At 33.7% G+C, this 24,890-nt stretch overlaps 2 protein-coding genes and 1 long non-coding RNA gene across 25 annotated transcripts in view; all 3 read right to left on the bottom strand.

The window, feature by feature from the left end:
* BtbVII (BTB-protein-VII) overlaps window positions 1-7,909 on the bottom strand; it is a 37,103-nt gene extending 29,194 nt beyond the window's left edge. For 2 of the 3 annotated variants that reach the window (XM_087351741.1, XM_087351743.1), the window contains exons 1-4: window positions 7,763-7,909; window positions 4,529-4,729; window positions 3,918-4,058; window positions 2,668-2,899 (exon numbers count right to left, since the gene is read on the bottom strand). In XM_087351741.1, coding sequence (XP_087207867.1) covers window positions 2,668-2,899; window positions 3,918-4,058; window positions 4,529-4,699 — 544 coding nt within the window. In that variant the 5' untranslated portion in view covers window positions 4,700-4,729; window positions 7,763-7,909. The other variant, XM_087351742.1, reaches the window with a different exon arrangement.
* Window positions 7,910-9,624: 1,715 nt separating this feature from the next.
* LOC110827690 (uncharacterized) overlaps window positions 9,625-24,890 on the bottom strand; it is a 335,660-nt gene continuing 320,394 nt past the window's right edge. For 19 of the 21 annotated variants that reach the window (XM_087351718.1, XM_087351722.1, XM_087351719.1 and 16 more), the window contains 10 exons: window positions 21,493-21,647; window positions 20,535-20,682; window positions 19,941-20,095; window positions 19,242-19,392; window positions 17,773-17,856; window positions 13,121-13,225; window positions 12,762-12,956; window positions 12,182-12,387; window positions 11,736-11,835; window positions 9,625-11,028 (listed from right to left, as the gene is read on the bottom strand). In XM_087351718.1, coding sequence (XP_087207844.1) covers window positions 10,835-11,028; window positions 11,736-11,835; window positions 12,182-12,387; window positions 12,762-12,956; window positions 13,121-13,225; window positions 17,773-17,856; window positions 19,242-19,392; window positions 19,941-20,095; window positions 20,535-20,682; window positions 21,493-21,647 — 1,493 coding nt within the window. In that variant the 3' untranslated portion in view covers window positions 9,625-10,834. The remainder of the gene's footprint in view (window positions 11,029-11,735; window positions 11,836-12,181; window positions 12,388-12,761; window positions 12,957-13,120; window positions 13,226-17,772; window positions 17,857-19,241; window positions 19,393-19,940; window positions 20,096-20,534; window positions 20,683-21,492; window positions 21,648-24,890) is intronic. The other 2 variants (XM_087351723.1, XM_087351724.1) reach the window with 1 other exon arrangement.
* On the bottom strand, window positions 13,449-17,766 carry LOC110827691 (uncharacterized). The gene is made up of 2 exons (XR_002542457.2): window positions 17,539-17,766; window positions 13,449-16,610 (listed from the first exon to the last, which is right to left on the bottom strand). It is a non-coding gene; the product is annotated as an uncharacterized LOC110827691 (long non-coding RNA).

The raw sequence follows: 24,890 nt of genomic DNA, 5'->3' as shown, positions 1-24,890 counted from the left end.
ATGAACACAATTTACATGACAGTGAAAATACAGTTTACTGTCTAACAAAACACAGAGATCATTTATACAGTCAGTACGAGAAATTAAAATATCACTAACAATGTAATTAAAATGGATACTGTTGGTTTTACGTGTGAACGATATAATTTTGGTTTTATCAATGTTAAGTTCCATATTGTTATTATCACACCACTCATGTACGGAATGGATATCTGCTTGGAGAGCTCTGCAGTCATTCACAGATTTAATATCACAATATAGTTTCAAATCATCAGCAAATAAGAGAAATTTTGAATACTTAATTTTGTTGCAAAGGTCGTTAATAAAAATATTAAATAAGAGAGGTCCCAAGGTAGAGCCTTGTGGAACTCCAGATAACACCGCGTAGAAAGAAGAAGACTGTCCTAAAATGCGAACAAAGGCAGATCTGGATGATAAATAACTTTGGAACCACTTGACATAAGGAGAAGATAGTCCAAATTTATTTAGCTTTTTCAAAAGAATAGAATGCGAGACTGAATCAAAGGCCTGCCTAAGATCAAAATACACAGAGTCGATCTGTCCCTGTGAACAAACCGACGGCTGAACATCATTAAGGTAGGTAACTAAATTAGTTACCGTAGATTTTGATTTACAAAAACCATGCTGACTGGGGTGTAATTTGAATTTGAAATAAAAGGAAAGGTGATCATGAACAATACTTTCAAAAATTTTGGAGAGGTTATTAAGGATCGAAATAGGCCTATAGTTATATACTAAGGCGCTGTTGCCTTTCTTAAAAATCGGCACAACAGCCGCACGCTTCCATAACAAAGGAAAGTTCCCACTAGATAAACTAAGGTTGAAAATATGGAGTAAAAGAGGAGTCAAAATCTCAGAACAACCTTTTATGACGAAAGTCGGGATTTCATCGGGTCCGACGCATTTCATTGAACGGAGACGACTAATTGCCCGCGTAACATCATCAACAGAGATACGTGGAATATTCAAAACATCAGAATAGGCAAAATCAGAACTAGTCGTAACATTAACACAAGAAGAGGAGTTAAAAACAGAACGAAAGCGGTCAGCAAAAGCCTCTGCGATTGACTCCGGTTCCGTGATAAAACTCTCTCCAACTTTAATTTGTGTAATCGACTGGTCTTTCTTTTTGAAATTAGAAATATATTTCCAAAAGTGCTTTGGTTGGGTTTTCAAATTTTCTTCAATAGTTTTTAACCAAACCAATCTATCTGATTTAATAGTCAATTTAACTAGTTTACGACATAACAGGATATTAAAATCAGCATATGGATTGGATGTGGACATACATGTTTCAGATTATATAAAAAGTATGAACTACTGAGCACTGTACAGACCTTGAACACCACAATATATGGACTATTTGCAGACCTATTATATGCATACATAATCTAGTAATATATTTTTAGACTATTCCAAGCTTCTATACACATCCATAGGATGCAAACATTTTCTGTTAAACAATACTTTATAGCATGATAACACACTTCATTTCCTAACAAAACTTTATACAGTGAAACCTCTATCCATCGTTCCCGGAACTATCGTTTTCCCGGATGCATCGTCCGTTTTGTTCGGTCCCGAATACATCCCATATAAAATAATGTTACATTTTCCCGCTTCTATCGTTCCTCGAACTATCGTTTTATCGCATCAATCGTTCAAAAATCTTAGTCCCGGCCAACAATTTTCCCGCAATGATCGTTTCTGAGAATTTAAAATGCTGGGTTTAGAGATAAATTAATACCGAAAGACGCATAATGTTTTTGGAATACACAGTAGCGGTAACCTGTTATGTCGCCCAACCAGCACATTCTTTTGGAATGAGGGTCAGCGGTGCAGGGGTGATAGTTGGAGAGAATGGCGGCGCGCATTGTCAGAAATTTTACGATTTTAATTAGGGTGCACTCATATTTCGTTTCAGCGATGCCAGATGGCATGTGCAGTGTGAATTTCTTCACAAATGCTTTTATTATAAGTACAAAGGAAAGGCTGGCGGCACTTTTCATTCTTCTGGTTCATCTCGTTTCCAGCGGTTCAGGGTCTTCTACAGCTACGTTTCGTTGAGTTCGGCAGTAATAGTATTTCCATTCTTCCTGTTATTGTCCGCAAAGGGGGTTGGAGCGGTGAGGAAGAGGAAGACGACGAATGCGAGCCCGAAGCTTTGCCGAGTTTTGCCGAAGCACACGCTGCATTGGCGAAAGTGAAGTCGTTCTTTTATGCGCTTAATATTAGTGAACGTGACGAAGAAAACATTTTGAACGTGGAAAGTGCTCTGTTTGGTCTAAAACGTAAAGTTTCAACAAACCAGTTGTCCATTAAAGACTATTTTGGTAAAAAGAAGTAACTTTGAAAGAGAAACATTGTTTTTTATAAATTTTTAATGCTTTCCCGCATCTATCGTTTTCCCGCATTCATCGTTTTTATTTCCCACCCCCGCCGAAAACGATGCATCGAGGTTTCACTGTATTTCAATTTCTTGTAACAGACAGTACTGACAAATCCAGCCACCAGCCTACACAGACATGTGGCAACCTTAAATTTAGTGCAATAAAGGCTAATGTAATTATAAGAAATTTATATTTTACAACACTCTTACTTCTGGCAGTGTGTCAATTACAAAGCATATTCATAACAGCTTCATACCTGCTGAACCAGAACCTGAACCTGTGGAAGACTTGCGCAGTCGCTTCCTGCGCATAGATGGGGACAATGGAGCAGGACTGCAACGAGAATCTGGACCCCATGTTGATTCACTAGATGTTAACATCTCTCCCTTATCAGACGATACACTGAGGGACTTGTTCACATGCATTTGTTCTGCAATATTCTGCTGCGGAATTTCTGCCAATCCCTTGATTTTCAGCATTTCAGCTGTCTAAGGCAAGAACACAACAAAAAATGCTTAAAATACTAGCAAATAACTGGCTCTGCCAATATTTTAAGAATATCAGTTATAAGAAATTATATTGACATACAAAATCTCACAGTCACAGAGACCTATCTCTAAACATGTTCTTCATTCATTTCCTGTCATAAAATATGCAGTGTATTTAAATAATGTGAATTACCAGGATCCAGCAAATGGCTCGGTTCTATTACAAAAATTTAGCATTCAGCTAAAATCACTTTAAATGCATACATGTATACAACACATTATTTGGTGACACCAAACTTGCACAGATTACAAAGTAAGATGTGAAGTTCACCAAATTTAATATAATAAAAAATTAATATATAAAAAACAAACTGAAACAGCATCTTGTAATGATGTTACATGTGCACATCACCCTCATTTTTAGCATGATAAGAACACAATAAGTTTATATATATCATTTTATTTATTATATTGCTATTGAGAGAAGAGTATTTATCTGGATTAAGTACACCTTTCAAAGCACAATACTTGAATTTATTATTTACAAGTAATCACAATTCTTATTACTATACATTTCACAAATAATCATATGTTTATCAATCATACCAAATACTGTGGGCTTTACAGTACAAAGTATTGATAAGAACATCTGCCTTTTAGGATTCAACAATCAACAATATTCTCCTTCACAAGCACAAAAGTTACTAACTCCTACCACAAACTTAAAAGTATTACTAAATGTAATTATGATAAAATTAATCATACTGTTACAACATTAATTTATGTGTAAAAGAATTAACTCCATGGAGCAGAGTACTTCTTCAAAAGCTGATTAATCAGCAAAAACTGAACAAATCAGAGAAAAGCCTGTCCAAGTGGTACTTTGTTATGGACTGCCTGAACCTAGACCTCCATGCTGAGAAGTTGGCAAGTAACTGCATGTATTATAGCAAAGCCACATAAAATGCCAGATGTTAGAAAATGGAAAAACAAGGATTTATAAGTGTTGATGCCGTACCTTTAAAACAGCTGTAAGATCTTCCTGTAAAATATTTACTTCGCCATAATACATGAAGTCCACTATTGTCTTGAGATTACTGTACTTCACATCTTTCAAAATGACTATAGGATGTTGGCATGGATTCACAGAGAACAATGTCTGAAAAGAAAAACCAAACATGAAAACCTCAATAATGTATGTTTGGTGACAACATAAGTCACTATGTAATGAAAACTAAGATCAACATACACATTAAAAACCTATAAGACAGTTTTTATTTTAATACTAATACATCTGGGCAAATCTAAAGGATCCCCTGGGCTCTACTGAAAACAAAAGATACAATAGAAATACAACCTCACAATAAGTGTGAAATTAAGCAATATACTGAAATGTTCTAGCGAGTCTCTGAGAGACTGTGCCACATAGTCAAATTAATGCAAATGTAACAAATTACTTCTGGAAAATCACAACACACATTTGTCTTTTAGAAAATTCTCGTTCATGTTAATTCTCAATTAACCAATTTCTTGCAGCAGTCATTCTTCAGAAGCTATTAGTCACTCGGCTATTCAAAAAATTCACCATCTTTTATGCATTTTGCTGTAAAACTAAGAAATTAAGGATACCTGAAAATATGTACTACATGCTGAAAGGACAACTCTGTGAGCCTGCAAGTGCTTTCCTTCAGCTGCCAATGTGACATCCACCAAGGATTCATTGTTTAGCAGGTTTGTGAAGACTGATATGAAGTTTGGTTGATGATTATTCCACCGCAAACAAAACTGCTGTATTGACATAACTGACTTCTTATTTGTTTAAGAAGTAATCTGAAAAGAGTAAATATATTTAATGTTTGTTTTAAGAGAGATTTTAAACATAAGATACACAAACCTTAACAAGTTGGTATCACTAGTCTTCTTCATTCAAAGCACATGAAATGTGACAAGTGATCAGTAGGAAAGTCTTCCTTACAATATGTGTATTATGTATACTTTTAGCCAATTATGGCATATAATAACAATAAAAGGAATATAAATTTTAATTTTCTCTGTTGCAAAGACAGCAACATACACATAACTAATACAATACTGATAAAGCTGTTAAAAGTGAAAGTTACAATCGGTGCTTGTAAGTTATTTATTGATACTGCATGAAGTGGTAGAGGACAAAGTAAGAAATGGTAGGATAGTCAGGAAACCAGATAAATGACAAAAAAAACAATGAAATAGAATTAAGTATTAGTAAACCCTCAACCTTAGAATACTGAGAAGATTACAAGTTATTGTGTTATATCTTATATACTTTAAATTTTGGGTTTTATATACTTTATACACTTGAAATAAATACATGGCTTTACTACGAACTGAGAAACATGGAAAAGTTCTGTGTGGAATGAATGCATGCCTGTACATATAGACCACAAAAATGTACACATGTATGCACATATACTGAACAGCTTATACTATGTCTGTACAGGACAGAGCCACAAAACTAATGTAATGGTAGAAAGTACAGTAATACCACTGTGACTCATATCTATGATACTTTAACATAACAGGTTTCATGATACAATAAGCAAGGGAATGGAATATTGCAAGACATTCCACTTTGTGAGCATCCCACAAATAGAGAACACACCACTATGACTTTTAATTAGATAGCAGCATGTAACATTCTACAGCTGTGGAACGTGTTTGTCTGTAACTTCCTATCACCATTATTTAACACTGCTTCTTTGAGCATTGTTTGGACTGGAGTCTGTTTTAAGAATGATGTATCAACTGAACAGCTATATTATTTAGCATTAAATGAATAATGAAAGGATGATTACGATTGGTGAGTTGGAATGGATGTTAAATAGATACCACCACAGCATGTACCTGACACAAACAAAGACAAATCATGAACATTATAGTTCAAAAAGCTAGCCTCAAACTACACAGTGACACTCGGTAATAACACTATAATAGACGTGGAAATTAATTTTCAAGCACTCTACACTCAAGTAACTAGCACCATCTCCCTTCCCCTTACTTGGCTCTGATTTACTGATGTTCCTGGCCTCATCATTAACCTAATTGTATAGAACTCACCAAGTTCCCAACCCTCCCAGACTTCAATTCTGAAGATGGAGACATCATGTTCTTGAGAATGATATATAGAGCACAACAAAGAGAAGACCACTATCTTAATTTCAATGACCATGAAAACCAAAAACCCTACAAGGTAGCAAGACCTTCAACCCAACAAATTGCTTCTTCTAGAGTAATTATTTTGTCACTGGATCGACAGACAGACAATATGCATTCACAGCTTGATGACAGCCTTTCACACAACAGTTACAGCATTCAAAAGCCTAAAAAGTAAGTGGATATCAGAAAATTCAAAACCATTCTCTTTGGGCTAAGACATTTTTTTCTTACCCGTGCACATTTAATAACACAAAGTAATTTTTCTACCTATTCAAAACTATGCAGGAATCTGCAAGCAGATTATTATTCACTCATCCATTATTTTTCATATAGTGATAAATTTCTGACAATAGGCATACATCACAGGGCCGCATGATATAATTCATATTCAAATAATACTTCATTTTATACTTGTCCCAATAGTTTATTTTCCACAAATATGATATGTGATCAAATATTTTCTGAATTGACTGCAAGTGTAAGTTGAAATTGTTACATTATGTTCAAACACAATCTGTTGAAATCATTTACTCCAAATTTTAAAACCATAAGATGTGTTATTCAGAAATGACATGTCATTAAATAATGTTTTGTGTATGCTAAACACAATTATTGTTTTTCAAACAATTGTAGATTTTAACCTTTATCATCCATGTTACGTGACTTACACGTGATCGAACTGTTCATGTGTCACACTAGCATACCACAAAATTGTCAACCCTTTCAGCTAAGGCCAGCTGGCAGACCTACAACAAGGTGATTAAAATCCCATTCCAGAATGATAAGAGGTTAAAGTTCAGCACCTGTAGCTAAAATTCTATTTCACATTAGTAAAAATTGCTATTGAAAACTACATCTTAAAGCTGCAAATCAACACTTCTACACAAATATTCTGTGGCATCTATGGAAAAGATGTGGTGAAAATGCCCTGCAAATCAGTGCAGTGAAGATTGTCACAAAGACTGTACCATTATTTTGTTGCATCAATGAAGAATTATAGGAATAATTCCCCCTTCTGGTGAATAATTAAAATATGTTATAAATCAGTCAGTACAGTAACCATCAATCACCAGAAGACTGGAGTACAGCCAACTTCCAAAACGCAGTGTATATCAAATGTGCCTTAAGCCATGGGAAATGTGCAACATACTATTCCTATAATGACTCAACCATAGTCACAAACCTTTAAAGAATCATTAATGAATAAAGCTGGTAGAAATTATGATTTAAGTAAAAATGTATGACATAAACCTACCCTTACACACTTTACATTAACTTGCCCAAAAGTACTGCACATACAAGAGCCAAATTGGCTTAGAATTTTTTTATATATTCGACAATACTTTCTGTCAGAAGAATATAATTTTCCTGTATTAGCACTGGCAGATGACACAATAGTATTGTCACTATACTTTGGAAGTGAAAAAGGGAAGATCACACGTGTTTGAACGACTGTATTTATACATATCAAATCACACTTTAACCTAGCCTACTCTATGAATTCGTTGCTGGGGGATGGGCAGACAGGCTGTATTGAAAAAAAGGATTCTATTCATTGTCTAATAAAATTTCGTGAATATTAAGTATTCCATAAACAAAACACACTTGTCACTACACAGGAAGTTAATAGCAGGTTTAGCGACCATGCAAACATCAAAACATTGTTACCTCCAAAATTCTTACTCTATGCTGGTTCCCCTTTAATAGAAGCTCCGAAACTCTACAAATGACGCCAGTGTAATTTCTAATGACGTCAGATTTGCGCAAGTCTGGTGGGCGGCCTTACTGTACAATGACGCCTGGGGGGGGGGGGTCCCCCCTTGTAATCCGTGGCCTACTCTGTTTAAGTCGACGAAGGCAAGAAACCGATAATAACTCTTGAACGAGGTGGGTAATATTTTCAAGATGGACCAATCTGTAGATCATCTGTGAAAACAGTCCTATCGATTCTGCATACCATAGATAGCATCCTACTTTAATTTATATAGGAAAGTTGCCAGCTTACGTAGAAACATCTTTGCAATGTATAGAAGAATTACTACTACGAAAATTTCCAATTATTCAAAACAGATTACGCAAGTCGACAACTGCTGTCAATTCTTGTTCCTATTGGGAATCCAACCCTTATCATGCTACCCATAGCCTAGTCACTATACTCAATGAATATGTTAGTGTAAAGAACTCATTAACTTATTTTGTAACACAAATCAACATGAACAGCATTTGGGAATGTAATCTAGTTGATAAGTTCACTTTCTTTCAAGCAAGACATTTCTGAACTTGCTGTTTTCTGAACAAATTATTTCTCCAGAGAAATTTCTGGCATTATGGCAGGGTCAATTAATTATTCCTACAGCAGAATTATCACTAAAAGACTGTAGATTTTGGTAGTACCTATGAATTATATGAATCTGTAATCTTCCTTTTATGGTCACTATTAGCAGTACAATCATCATTAATAAAATGTTTTAAAACTGACAGTATATGAGCACAAAGAAGTATCAAAAATCATTTATGCATAATTCTGCAATGAATGTTGCAAATTACTTTTGTATATGCACATTATTGTGACAATATTGATAATTGGTCCTAAGTTTGAAGTACAAGGTTGGCCAGAAAAATACAAAAATATTATTGATACTAGCAACTAGGCTATCATTTAAACATCTACAGGCCATTAGTTTTTATTTCATGATATTTTATCAAGTACAGAGGCATGTATATAGCAGTCAAAAGTTGGTGTAAGAATGCTTATGTGAGCTTACCTATCACCAAGGTAAGCTTTGCTGCAAACTATCTTCAAAGTAGTTCCCTTCCACCATCACATTTGTCAGCAGCTTCTGAATTCACTCTTGTATACTTTTTCCTGCAATCGCCTTCTGAGCTGCTTTCAAAACCTCTTTTATCTCCTGTATTGACTTGAACCTGTAGCCATTTGAGGGACACTCATTCTTGGGAAGAGAGCAATCAGCACAAAAAGTAAAGCAGTGGTGTCTATTACACCATGACATTAGTGCCTTTGTGGCCGGGATGTAAAGTGTAAAGTGTATTTCTTATATTCTCTCTGATTTTAATATGAACTTCACATACTTGTTGGTATTCCCTATACTCACAAACTAGGCTACACTGCTAATATTTAGTAAAACCATCAACTTAAACTTTCAAAGCATAGGGTCTAGGATAATGATCTATATCTGTCATACTCTAGGGAATACTGAAGATATTAGACTTTTGTCTACTGTTACTTTGTCAACATGCATACCAAGAGACCAGGGTGGTCATTTAATGATACAAATGTCTGAAGAGTTAACTCACTGCCATTGTAAAACAGGCCAGACATTTAGAAAATCAATACACAGCCAACAAAGTACAGACATTTACTGGTCACCTATAGATTAATCGTTGTTTATTAAAACTTATGATTTTCAGTATAAAATGTGACACTGATATGACATTCTCTGAACCATGACTCATTGCTAGCAGCAGGTTATATTACATGCAATACTACACTAATAAATGATTCACATACATTATGTTTACAGTGTACAGATAATTTTATTTCTCATTCTTTTGGTTTTGAACACCAGATTTTCTTCCCTGTTTTCAGGCTGAAAAAAATTGCACCTATATTATGTCTCCATTCCTAAAACCAGAGAAGAAACATGGTGAACAATAACATATATTCTTTCTTTTACATGCAGTCAGAACAAGTGACACAACTATGGGAGTGGAAAAAATACCACCACTGCTGACTTACAAAGAAAACAAAAAAATACCAGGTAGCACAATAGCACCTTTAAGTAATAAATTATATTGGTTTCATGTACCACACAGAAGGAATGAAGCATGCAAATTATACAATACACCCTTCAGCTATGACCAAAATCATAAAATTATATCACAGCATTCTATATATAAAATAAAATGTTTTGCACATTTGATTTCATGTCATCAGTAACATATATAAACCGGGGGAATCCGTAACAATTTATCATCATATAAATATACTTCTGACTGGAAATCCTGGATTCAATAAAATAGCAGCAGCTACAGTTGTGTTACAACAAAACAGGTCATACAGACAATTAATTTCCTTCAGTCCACATTAATTATGAACTGTTACTTCAAGAATATGTGTATGTTGGGCACATTACAGATAAAAGTACTCAACATTCTCTAAATCTCTTTATGTACACACAGTGGGGAGAAGTGGTACTTCAACAATACTGTATAACAGTTTTGGTCCTTATTCATAAGCCTCAGTGTTTGTGCAGTAAATTCTTTGTCTTGTACTGCTGACCATGAAAACATCTTTATCAAGTCACCCCATAACATTGCTTTGCCTAGGGATATTACAATGAAAGCAAAGAAGTATCCTGAGAAAGAGTTTGTCATTTGTCATCAACACATTTATCCAGACTCGAGAAAAGTATTAAAAATTAAGATATTTGTCAGGTACATTAATTTATACTATCTGCCAATCTGTTTTACCAATGTTACATTTTCCCAAACTGGCAGATTATTTTTTTTAAAGTAACTGTTTAAATATTCCTGAGTTTCTTTACAGTTTCAGATGACTAGAACTGAAAATTATTTATATAATATATTTACTACAATAACAAAAATAACAGCCTCTTTTTCTGCCCATTCAATTTTGAAGTTAATGAAAATTTATTTAAATATTTTGTCTAACAGTAATTATAAATACAATGTTCAGAACTTATTTCTTCAAGTCTAGTTCTATTTGAAGAGTTGGCGAGCATAGTACCAGATGCGGAAGAAGTATTCGTCTCTTCTGAGCAGAGAACCACGTGCATATGAACGAATGTCTGCATCCATTCCAGCTTCTTTCATCCATGATGTTGTGGTTTCTGTGCTGAAGCTGAGTGTTGGAGCAGTTGTCTCTGCCTTATCAATTTCCAGAAACTCAATTTCTGTTAAAAGGAAATATAGGTATGTAACAAATACACATTGACTGCAAAATTTACTACTTAAAATTATCCTGATGAATGACTGGAAATAATAAGGTGACCAGTAGGTACTGGGAGAAACCTACAATCACAACAATGATGAGAAGCACACAGAGAGCTTGCAAACCCTTCTCTTTCATGGATCTATTTATTGTGGCCAAGATGACTGATATAACAGAATCACTTGATGGTCTATCAGTCTCACCTTGGATGCTTGTGGCAGCAGCCTTGTGATAAGGCATCCATGATTATAGGTAGGACACTACACTGCTAATGGCTTTGGTGACAGAGGGGTACAGAGGAGCAGGGAATGAACTATTCAGTACTGATCAGTTAACAGATAATTTGGGGAGTGGAGATGGGGTTGGAAGAAGAAACTGGTGGTGAGTGGAAAGGAATGGTTGGGGAAATTTCAAATAATTCAAAAAATTTGCAGTGATTTATATTCTAAAGGCTGACAAGTATTTTTGGTTAAACAATATTTTTGCACTACACTTTTCTTATTAAACAAAGATCATACACTGAAAAATATACATGATGGAACAGACTGAACATATGTGCATTTCATGTTAACATTTCATTTTATCCATTTTATTTGCTAACTGTTTTCAATTTATGTTCATGAAAAATTCTCACAGAACTTGAAAACGTGTTTATGAAAGTAAACTCACCTGTAGGACGAAGGACTTTGAACGGCTCCTCTGATTCAAGTGGGTCACTAAGTCCAACTTCATTTCGTGCAAATATTCTTATGAGATACTCATGGTTTTCCTGTTGAGCAGTAAATATTATTTCTTTCATTATTATAAACCTAAAACTGTCAAATGCATAACAGTCTCCTTACTATATAACATGATTTTTACGTAATGCAAATATAAACAAATGGGGTATATAATTTTCAGTAACTGTTCTTCATTACAAGATAGGCAGTCAGTCACATGTCTAGAACAGCTACTTGTTTCGGTGTCACTACACTATATCAAATCAATATTAACTTATTGACAATTTTTCAGAATTACTCATTTAACACTGTAATGAAAATGAGGATTAGCTGGGATTTTTTGTCTGCCTGAATGTGGTCTGCAATCAGATACTGTATTTTATAACAATAACTTACTTGTAGATCTTTTATATTAAGTTTCTGTATGTCTGCTTTCACTCGACCAACTTCCATCCACATAGTCTTCTTGATATCTCGTATGGCAATGGTATAGCTTACAAGAGGTGCTCCTCCATCTGTCTCAGGTTTTCCCCATTCAATTATGACAGAATTAGGACCAACACTACGTATCTCAAGTGGAGCAGTAGGAGGTGACGGAGGTGCTGAAAAGTAAACAGACATAGTTTTAGCACAGTAATTCATATTTTCATTTCTTAAAACATTTGCAGGAAAACCAGATATAACTAACTCCATGTGCATCGTTTTCTTAAAAATCTGTAAGTTACTTAGTCACGATTTTCCCTGTTTTTGTGAAACTTAAGATTCAGTACCATGTTTATTCCTCCATATAAAATTTCTATAATATTAATTTTAATGTTATCCTCCCATCTATGCCAACATCTCCCGAACACTCTCTTTCCTTGAGATTTTCTGACCAGAATTTTCTGTTCCTCTGTTCCCCCATATGCTAGAGTTAGTAAGAAATGTCCTCCATCATTGAGGGGCTTGTGGAACCTCAAGGGAAATGTTTACTTACTAGCATGTGTTTTAAGACTGACAATGTCTGTACTAGCTGGTGGGCTCAGTCCAATGGAATTCTCAGCGTACACCCGGAAGAACAACTTGGATCTTTCCTTCAAGTTCTCAATGCAGTGCTGAGTTATGGATGATTCTAATGTAACAACCTTTGTCCATGTCTTCTCAGAGGCCAGCCTCATCTCAATAATATAATCTGAATAAATAATAAATTAATCATATTATTTATGTAACATATTTATAGAACAACACATCTGTGAAGTTATCCTTTTCCCAATCAGATAATAAATTCTTAATGATCATAATTAGTACCATGCCATTAATATTTGTATCTTATACATGTTGTATAAGAAAAATTACCTGTAAGCTCTGTTCCTCCTGTAGTTAGTGGAGGACCCCAATGGAGTGTTACACTTTTGCTTGTAATGTCAGCTACCGACAGATTTGTTGGAGCTGAAGGGGAACCTACAGAGACAGATAAGAGTTGTCAAATATTTCAATGAGGATAATAATAACACAAAAAAAGTGGAATATATAAGCTGTCCAATTCTTCAATCAGTTCTTTAATTGTTTATTCAAATCTTAACTGGTAATCTTTATACAAAAACAAATGTTTCAATAGAAGACACTAAGTTTTAAATGTCATTGACAAAGGAAATAATAAACTTATTTGTGGTTATATTTAAAAAGAAATTACATATTGCCTACAAATTCTTTTACAAGGCTTGATCAGAAGTACTGAGGCTGAATCTCTAAAAACTGAAATACTGTTACCAGTTTTATATGGATAGGAGATTTATTTACTTCAAAGAAGGCTCCTTCAGCATGTAAATACTTATTCCACTGTTCCTGCCAGTGCTGTATGCACTTCTCAAACAACAAGAGGAACAGAGAAAAGCAGCAGACAGTATGGAGGCTGTGTCACTTAAAATACTGTGTTTACTGTGCTGAGAGGGTAGCTGCATTATTGTCATGAATTTGCCATGTTTCAGATTCCCACTTTCAAGCCATTTACAATGTGGTGCATACAAAACTTGTAAATAATTTTTTTTTTCATATGGAGCACATTTATAGTGCACAACACATTTGTAATCAAATACAACTTTCAGCTGTGAACCTTGTGTGGAATGTCCATTGTGAGGATTTTTGCTTAGCCTCTTCCCAAAATTTTAAATGAAGTTTTAACTAAATTCTGCATATTCAGACAGGTCAGAAGCCACAGACAACCAGTTTATTTCTATTTCTACATTAGCAGTTGTAAAGTGAAGGTGGATGAGACATTCCACATTTTCTAGTCTCTTGGTAAGTTGGCCTCACATGAGCTACAAGAAATTCATACCTCTTATGCCATTTTGTGCTACATCCCATAATTGAGATGATGATTCATCACTTCTACTGACTGAAGGGCATCCAGAATGCTCATCACTTTGAATGGACATTGCCTGTCTTTAAAATGAAACTACTCAAAAGCTCATGCTTACATTTCCAAATGCTGTTAGCATAGGCTATTTAGTTTCAGTTAGTGTGCTTTAAATCTTCTTGCAAACATTAACGAATATGTACTGTTCTATTTTCTTGGGCATTGTTAAACCTATACATACCAAAAACACTGACTTTAAATACAGAAGCAATGGAATCAGCCATAAACATGCCTGGACCTTCAGAAACATGTCATGACATATTTATTTGAGATACAGATTCAGTCTTGATACTCTGATCGAACTTCAAACACCTCCATGTATATGACATTAATCAAATCTGGTAATACATAAATAATAAAATGTATAAGGCACATTTAAACGAGGGAGACAAATATGAAGACATGGATCATGGGACATGCTCAATTAATTTTATATCACCAAATAACCAATTACATTACCAATCACTGATGATATTATAGTGGGTAGTGGAAATTCAGAAAAAGTGAGAGTACATCCGTTACTCACAAGACGGAGTATAGATACATGAATTCTCTTTAATTAATGAGAAGATGAGGAATTTATGTTAACACTGAGATTTTGTATGTGTAAGTCAGTTTATACTATTTCTAGAATTTAACTGTTAAAATATGACCATGTGGTTTCCTACAAGCCCATGTTTCATTGTTGGTTTATAAAACTGGCAATTAAAATGTCAGAATTTCAAAATTTTATCAAATAAAGTAAGAAATCTGCAGTAGGAGGTGGAAGGGTGTGTTGCTCTACTTTACAGGATACAGTACCTGGCCATTTAACCCTTAATATAATCAGATATTACTTCTCTTTTTTGGAAACCCACAAATATGTTTCAACAGGCAAGTGTAAGATGGTGTAATACTGATATTTATCAGGCAGAGAATAACAAATTTAATTCTGTTAAGTTGTAAACAATGATTAGGCAATATTAAACATGGCTTTCTTTCTGATGGTACACAACAGGACACAGAAAATTGTGCCAATACCTAGAGGAGCTGGCGTAGCTCAGTCAATATAGTAACTGGCTACAGACTGGATGACTGGGGTTTGATCCCCGACAGAGGCAGAGGATTTTTCCTCTAGCCTCTGCATCAAGACCGGTTCTGTGGCCCACCCAGCCTCCTATCCAATGGGTACCAGGGTCCTTTACTGGGGGTAAAGCATGGCTGGGGTGTGATGCTGACCCCTCAACCCCATCTAGTGCTGAAGTCAAGAATGAGTAGGAGCTGTACCACCATTCCCTCCAAGCACCTACATGCCTATAGTGGGACAGCTTTACTTTATTTCTTTTTTTACCTTTGTTATAAAATTGATCAATGTAATTAAAACTGATGTGATGCTTGTTAACATATTAATTTTTATGTTGATGTTTCTTCCCTTTCCCAGGAACCATGTAATTTTTACATTGGTTCATTCTGTCCCCCTCCCTACTCTGTCACATCTAAGTACCAGTAGCTCACGTTTCCAGAAAAAAACACTGATACAGAAAACTGCATTGTTGTTACCAGTAAGTTTATCTTACAACATTTAAACAAATAACTAACTTAAATAAAATACGAAAATTTTTGACTACATAGACATCTCAAGTGTCTGAGAGGTGGCAGAATAAGACCCTTAGGAAGTCATGTGATACAGACATTTAATTTTTAGTAAGAATATACATGGTTTCTATTATAAAATGTATTAAAATGTAAAAACTGGTATTATAATGTACTTGGTCAACACTACAAAGAAAAAAGAATATGCAATATGAAGACAACATGGACAGCACAGTATAATGTACATGATTTCTCTATTTCTTAGGAAAATGAAAAACCACATAAAGGCAGTACAAACATTTAGATATGTTGTTTCGATGATATCACTGTACAAAACCTGGAAAGATATAATCCTACAATGGCACAGCACAGTTATTTTGTAACCTACTTCTGTATTACACTCTGATTCATTAAGTTACTAAATGCTGCAATGCAGAATATAGTGGCTGACTACTAACCCATGAGCTGGCGTGAAAATTATAATTTCTGTTTGCCTGTTTCTGCAATAATTATATTTAATAGTGTACCATACCCAGTGCATGAAGTTTGCTCATTTTACCACATCTGCAGAATAGCAGTGAAAACAGTGGAATGGAGTAAATTGCTTATGGGAATCTGCACAGTCACTCTTGCAATACAGAAAGAGAAACTTAATTTGTGAACATTTTTAATAATAGGAAGCTTTATTATAATAACAGTCAAAACTAATTTCTGTACTAACTGTAGCAAGTAGGTTGGTGCAGCAGTAACATACTATACTTTAATTCAGGAACTTTTCAGTTTAAATGTTAGTTGGCTACCATCTGAAGTGTTCAATGATTTTCATCAGTCTCTCGAGGTGAATACTGGTACAGTGAACTGAAACGAGATGGTGACCACTGCTTTCCAAATCATTATTTATTCACCATCCTATCTCACACAACACTGAATAACCTCTGCAGTTGAAACAGCATCACTTAATCTCTCAAAATTAACAAATAATGAAATAATGGCTCATTTTGCTTCCTCATCCTAATATACTGTAATCAGAACAGCAGTAGACAGTAGAGCCAATTAAATGACACCCCCCCATGTTCTAACTAGTGTTAACCACTTCCCTTGCTGTTTTTTTCTGTATTTGGAGTCAAGAAAGCATATTGTTTTTATTTTTGTGGCCCTTGAACATAAATAAAGCAATGTAGGTGAGCGATATTTTTAAACTACATTATAGCATAAAATCTTCATATAAAAAGCACAATTATTATCCCATTCTATCATGGATTCTGCTTACATGTTCTTTGCAGTGTGACAAAAATAATATTTTCACTTTCATACCTTGTCCAGCTTTCATGTCAACAGAACATTCTGAATCTGAGTCAGTAATTTCTGCTTCTATTGTAGAAATATTACTTTCAGACTCATCAACAGAAACGTCTTGCACTTTAAGGCCATAACTGTTAAGAGTTGCTTGAAAATGATAATAAGCCAACACTAAACAATGTATATCACATTTGAGATCAATTCTACTTGAAAATCTTGCTAAATGAAGGTGTAACATGTATATAAGTACCACACAAATAGAGATGAGTATAAAATAAATTGGCAAATATCTGTCAAATAATGAACACTGATTTTACCTAGCAAGAACAAACTCAAATTATTGTTAGCAATAAAATAAATTAAATGTGTAGCTGAAAAATTGTAACTACTATGCATTAGCTTGGGATAATATATTCAGAGCAAAATTTTCAAACTGAGTTAATTCAGGATAATAAGAGAAGTGGTTGATGCTTTAGGTGTGACTTACTGAAAATTAAACAAATCAGCAATGAAAAACACAAAATAATACTGTGCTCTGCCACTAACATAGAAGTTTTTTTTCAGGAGACAAAAAAGCTGTAACAATGATACTAAGAACAGTGGAAACAAACAACACCAGTCGATCATTACTATGGTGACAGTCTGTAGCTATATTACATTACAAGTGGAAATAAGTACCGGGGTCCTTTCACATCCAACATACACATCATCGCATACTCACGAGAACCAATATTCAAAGCAGAGGGGTAAACCCCAAGGAATGTAAGCAATGCTTTCCCTACAGATGATTTAGAACGTTTGGTTCCTAAGAAACAACAAGCAAAGAACACAGACAATACCATACCAACATTTTCAGAACAGCTTATGCATGCTAGTTTTAGTGAAGCAGCAATTAGGACTAAAGAATATACACACATAGAAAAACTGAAATGAATGATAAACACAGATTTAATTATGTATGACATTGGGATCATCTGCATATAAAGAGAGTACTTAATAAAAGTAAAGTTCATTTTGAACATGCTTGTTTATACAGTTGTTCCATATTTTGGTAACTGGATATAGTAAACATCTTCATACAAAGTTTAATAAAAATCTGTTTAGAGAGAATTTCACATTACAGACATACAGGTGGAACTGCTGGGATTGAATTCTTGTAAAGTTGGCTAGTAATAAATTATAGATGATATTTGTGCAATTCCTTCTTTTCTGAAAATGAACTCAATATGAATTTTTAAAGCACTGTACATGAAAAAACCATTAAAATCGATTTATTTGTGGGAAAAAGGAGATATCCTATACAATTTTGAATTTTGAGATATGAAGAATAAATACATTTCAATTGTTCTGCTACTAGATTTGCATAAAAAATCAATGCCACCAGTGAGGCAAGAAACATTTTATAGAACATGCTCAGAAAATGAGTATGCTGAACTGAAGTCTACAGCAGTATGTCCATACTGGGGTTTGAATGCACTGTTTGTGGTGACTGATTATTAAAATGATGTAACAAAAATATTCTGTGAGTAAGGTAACAGTACTTCAAGGTACAGTGTTAAAATAAGTTAGAAAGGATTTAAATTCACTCCTAAAATGTAACAACTTTTATATAAATCTATATTGTATAGGAATAAAATATTTAAATCCCCATGCTACAGAGCTGTTAGCCAGTCTGTAATACTGGGGTTTAGTGGCATGTTACTGCAATGCATGACCAGCTGGGTCATGCACAAGCTGACACATGGCTAAATAAATTTAAACTAAGGTGGGTATGGGGGGTGGGGGGTCTGGTACATACGTGACCACAGCCATAGTTGATATATGTTAGTCACATATTGCAGCTATTAGAAGTAGAGATTTATTAAGTAAAAGCATATGAAAATGTTACTATTTTACACTGATGATGGACCTATAGGTATTTATTCTAGTGGGTAATATGTGTTGGTTATATTTTAAATGGCTCAGAATAATTTAAGAAATGACAATAAAGAAAAAGTTAATTAGAAATAAACTTCACAAAGAAAGTGGTTCAAAATGTAAGTAACGTAATGAATTTGTTGTCACTACTTGAAAACTAAAACATGATTATTTATGCAAAATCTAAACATCTTGGAGTCATCATGGAGTGAAAGGAACAACAAAAAATGTAATAACAGGTTTTCTGCAATAAGAAAGTAAAATTATACTCACTTATTCTTCTACCAGCAGTGATTGGTTCTTCAGGGGCATAAGGAAGGCTGTGCCCAATGTCATTTCTTGCAGTAACTCGAAAATGATATGAAGTGTTAGCTTTCAGGCCTGTTACTTCAATGGATGTTTCTTCTGCAGTTGTGATGCCCACCTGCAACACATGTTCCATACCAAATGCACATGGCTATGCAACAAGGTAATTATGAATTTCATTAAGATGTTGTTTTACCAGACTTCACTGGAAAGGGGTAGAAGCTCTACAGCAGTATGAGTATTTGTTTCTTTATTTAATGCTATTTCTAAACTGCTAAGTCATGTAGTGTCAAATGGGAGGATGATGGTAAATGATAAAGTGGAAAGGTGTGGACAAAGCAGTTATGACTTATTTATAAACTTTATATTACAGGAATAAGTACAAATAAATGTTCACATTCAGTTTTCACAGTTCATTGCATCAGCAGACAATGTTTTCTACGTTCCCAAAGCAAATTTTCAACTCTGTACTACCATACAATGATAACAAAAATGTATTGTAATTTAACTGTTTTCTTATTTCAAATAAAGTTTTTCAAAATCTTGTATTGGAATAGCTTATAAAAAAAGCTTATTTCAATCCTCATCAACATCTTCACCATATTATAAGAATAGTTTTCTTTCTGTTGTATTCAACCTAGAGGTTTGGATACAGAAGTCACATACCTTCTGCCAGGCTTTCTTGTTAACTTCCCTTCTCTCCACAATATATTCAAGAATCTGAGACCCTCCATCAGTCTCCGGGGGTTGCCATGCCAGTGTGAAGGAAGTGTCAGACATACCGGACACATCGAATGGTCCACGTGGTGATGATGGTTTGTCTGGAAAAGGAAGCAACATACAATTTTTCTTATGAAAATTATTTTTATCTGTCTAATAATTTTATAAGTTTGCAGCATAGATAGCAGCCATACTTCTAGTTCTTCTATCATGTTATTCTATGTTTGAAAGAAAAGGTATGTGTATTCTTTGTCTTACCTGTCAATAAACTGAGTGATCTAAAATAGTATCACATGTGACAAAATTAGTTTTTTGTGGTATTCAATGGTGCTCTACTCTTGGATAGCCATAATACCAGATATCTGCCATGATACCTGCTTTGTCCCTGTGATTTAAATGTTTACTCCAGGTCAAGCAGCAAGGCATTTATTGGAGACTCCAATGGTTTAATGTTATGAGATGCAGCAAGGGTTAAACAAATACTGCAATTGTATCTGCTACTTTAGGATCATTCCGAGAGTTCTAAAAGATGGTACTGACCAAACTTGCTGCGAACTGTAACTGTTTCACTCTCTAATGCTTCAGATGTTCCCACAGGATTCTCAGCAATCACACGGAACATGTATTCTGAGTCTTCACGAAGGCGTTGGACACAGTATGAAGAGACATCTTTTTCCACATCAGCAACCTGAATAAATAAAATCAAACTTCTAGAATGCCTTAGTCTTTTTTATTTAATAATGCTGTCAGTAACTCAGAATATATGTTGTAATGGGATTAATATGTAATGAATTGGAAAGGATATGGAAGGAAAGTCATAGCCTCACTTATGGAACACTTTCAAAATTTGCCTGGAGAGACTAAGTAAAATCATGAGAGACCTCAATCAAAATAGCTGGTCTCTGGGCAGGGATATGAACCCAGCACCTTCTGAGCATGAAAAAGGAATGTTAACTACTCAGCTGCATATGTTTGGTTCCTTTTTTCATACCATTTTTCCAGAGGGACATACTATTTTAAATCTCTATAAGAGAACAACAATTTAGCCAAACATTTAGAGAGTAACTTTTCACAAAAATTTACATTTTATATCTAAATTCTAGCTACAGAATCTTAATCTGTAAATTTTTCTGAAACTCTTGACCAATAGACTGGATATGCTACAAGTTTTTCAAATTATAACTTTTACAATATGACACAAAATTTGTTTATATTTTTTTCTTAACCATAAACATATTTGTAAATAATATGATAAATCATGACAATGTTCACAAATTGACAGTACTTTTAAAATTACCTGCATTACATATATCTGAACAGACATTAAAAACAAAATGTACACATTGCAGTACACACACTGAAATGCTAAAATATAAAAGAAAATGGTTTAGGGTTATAAGAGACACTATTATAAATAATAGCAGATAACTTTTTATGACAATGGTAAAATGACATATTACTGGCTCAAACAGTGAGTATATTTGAAACGTTTATTTACCTTCATCCACACCATTTTCTCAACATCACACTTTTCAACAGAATATTTTGAAAGCTCAAGGCCACCATCATCAGCAGGAGGTTTCCATTCAATGGTTACTGATTCTTTACGGATATCCTTCACAACAATTGGACCTTCAGGTTTGCTAGGTTTGTCTGAAAGTTTATAACAATTTTATTAGTTTAATAACCAGAAATAGAATGTCACAAAGTGTAATACATGCAGTTCATAATTTTTCTTTACATTTGAAAATCTATGTTAAATATAATCTCATGCTTATAAGAAACTGCTCTTATCTCTGAAGCAGAGGAAATTGCTAACTTTTCCACAACTTAGTCAGTACTACTGATTGACTGACTGATTGTTGGATTTTAAGCCAACTTGATTGTACTAGTTATAATGCTAAACTAGGTATCTCTAAACCCTTACCCCTGAAGACACGCACGTGTGTGTGTATTTTTTTTTTTGGCAAATTTAAGTTACATCAGAAGATCCATAATTTAAAGTCTTAAATCTGAATGAAAGGAAAACTATAAAATAATAATTTCCTTGTGCTTGATTGGTGCTAACTTTTCTTATCCTTCTCTAGGCTCAATACTGAATGGGAAAAGAGCATGAGTCAGAAAATATTTTGTAATGAACTTTATTGTCAATATATCAGGTAATTTCTAATAAAGACAGAATTATTGTTTGTTTGTGTAATTATATTTCTTTAGTATTTTGCGAAGATCTTGATATTTCATATTTCAGAAATGTACCACTTTAATCATATTAAAATATATTTTCACACATTGAGAATAACGTTATAACTGCTCAGTAATGAGTGATTAATTTTGAAGAATCCCTTCAAATATTAAGAAAATGCAACCAAAATTTCTTTGAAAATTTTATTAATTTTTCTGTGGATGTTATCCGAATGTGCTTTACTTTTGTATTCTTTAACACACAAAGAGAATATTTTTGTGCAATGAAGCTAACAGTGTTGATTTTGAACATCTAAATTAGATTTGTTAATTTACAAAGAGGCAATGCTGATGTACATAATGGTTTAGTTTATTATAATGTCTTTATCTCATTCACTGAATGTGTGCATATACATCTGTTTGGGATATCCTGTATATTCCTCACACAAGCCTTAGGAGATTGAGGGAGTTTTAATTTGTTTTCAAATTAAATGTAATATTTTGATACAACACTACTCAACTGCAAAACAAATTTTAGTATGAAAATTCTTTTTCTGGGACGCAGAAAATAACAGCATTCTGATACTCTCTAGATTAATTTTTTTAATGTAAGTGTACTCTTCATATGTTTCAAAATTATTTTAACTTCAGTAATTAAGTACTTACAATTTCAATGACATATGTGCAGCAATGTTAGCAATTAAAAATCCATGTGCTGTGTAATAAATCATATTTAGTTATGTCACAGTTGAAGGAAGAACAAATTTTAAACAATTATACACTGCTTCAGTTCAATGCAACCTGTGTCAAATGTGGGAGATTACAGTTTGGGAACTACTGGCTTATAATACATATGGTAAAAGCTCAGTTCATACAGCTGTATAGACAGGAATAAATATTCAGAAACACACACAATGACATACATAAGAACTTATTATGCTAGTTATTCATTAGTAGTAGTTTATTAGTACAGATTATAATTTGCAGTCTAAACATAAAATATCAGGTAAGAATGAAAGATGAACACTGAAGGTTATAATTGAAGAAAGTTAAATAAAGAATTTATAGAGTATTATACAATTACACTTTTCTGTTTATGCACAATTAGTAGTAATTAAATATGTATTTAAATGACTATACAATAAAACACAATGACTTTAGATTCTATTCTTAAAACTTCCAAGCCCTTTTGAATTCTATTGAAAAATAATTTTCATATAGCACAGACTACACAGCATCAAAACACAGGAATACAAATGCTTACTGCCATGAAACCTCAGCTCTCACATAATTAAAACATGTATAACTAACTTATTTTGTATTACATTTTATATCGAAACAATTCATGTTGCAGAAATTAACTATGCAATCCATTTTTTTTGATCATCAGTAATTTCTCTTCTGACTAGATGATTTAATTAAAGTTTTCCTGCCACCTGATCTAATACATAGGCCTACTACTTATAGTTGTGTTTGTTTGGTTGTCATTTTATGTACAAAATTCTGCTAAAACTTAACTGGAATGATTAACTTTATTGATGTTGAAGTTCGCAGGCACAGATATCGCAACTACGGCTCACCATAGACCAACAGCGGAAACCTCGACTTAGGTCAGTGACCATAATGCTAAGTAACTCAATTTGGATAATACACCAACTCTTGTGCAATTAATGCCCAGTGTGGTATTACATAAAATATGGTTTTATAAAGTGTGTTTTTTATGCTTTATAACAAACCATCTTATGAAATGTATGATTTATTATGGATTAATTTATTTGCCACTGATAATGGCCTCTTGAGGTCAAAACACATTTGGCACTTAAGTTTCAAAGTTTCAAAGTGTAAACAGTTTTGTTTTTATACATGATTTTATATATTTGGATGGTATGCAAGGTTTTAAGTTTATTGATGTAAAGTAATCTGCGGAATATCTGTTATAAATCAGTGTAAATTGAACTAAAATACAATTGTAACTAACTCAATTTTAAGTTTAGTTCAGTTCTTTATTAATCTTTTTTATTTGTTCAGTACAGCCTAACACACTGTAAAAAAAACATTATGCATATAATACAGTTTACATATAAATTTCACTGTAAGCTGCTGCCCTGCTAAGAAATTAAAACCCAAAAGGATGAACAGTACAGCAATAAAAGATAGACATTTCAAGTCATAGGATTCCAGAATACAGACAAGTTATAAGGTTTGTAATATGTAAGATGTGACAGTGTGCAATTCTAATTGATACATGCAACACTGTAGAAAGAAGACAAGATGTTCTAGAATAATTTTATTGACAGTAAAGTGGGTGTTATAGTGTCACACTGGTGCATTTCTGTTGAAAGAACTGTCCCAGAATTTATTATATAAAGTGGCCACTTTTTACACTATAAGTGTGGTAAGCACTAGTGCTTGAATTTGTATCTGTGATATATTCTGAGCTAAAACCATGTTACAGTTTGTGAAGCTGTTTAATTTAAAAATTAAAGAAAATGAATTATTTGATTACTTATAAGATTTATTGTAATAGATTTTCACTGCCAGATAGTGAGCAAAAATGATATAGTAACATAAGCAAATTCTGTGGTTCCTATTCTTGAACCTAGTGAAACCTATTTTTTTTGTAAAACTACTGATTAAATTAATTCAAGTTTTTCATATCCCCTGTCCCAGCAGCTTCCAGTTGCTGGAAAAGCACTTTGAGAACATGTTGACACA

This window comes from Zootermopsis nevadensis, unplaced genomic scaffold (assembly GCF_977971745.1).
Source record: "Zootermopsis nevadensis isolate Lab colony 2312 unplaced genomic scaffold, Znev_1.0 Znev_ptg000020l, whole genome shotgun sequence".
Taxonomy (NCBI): Eukaryota; Metazoa; Arthropoda; class Insecta; order Blattodea; family Termopsidae; genus Zootermopsis; species Zootermopsis nevadensis.
Note: the sequence above shows the minus strand (reverse complement) of the source record. Positions and strands in the feature narration are given on the sequence as shown.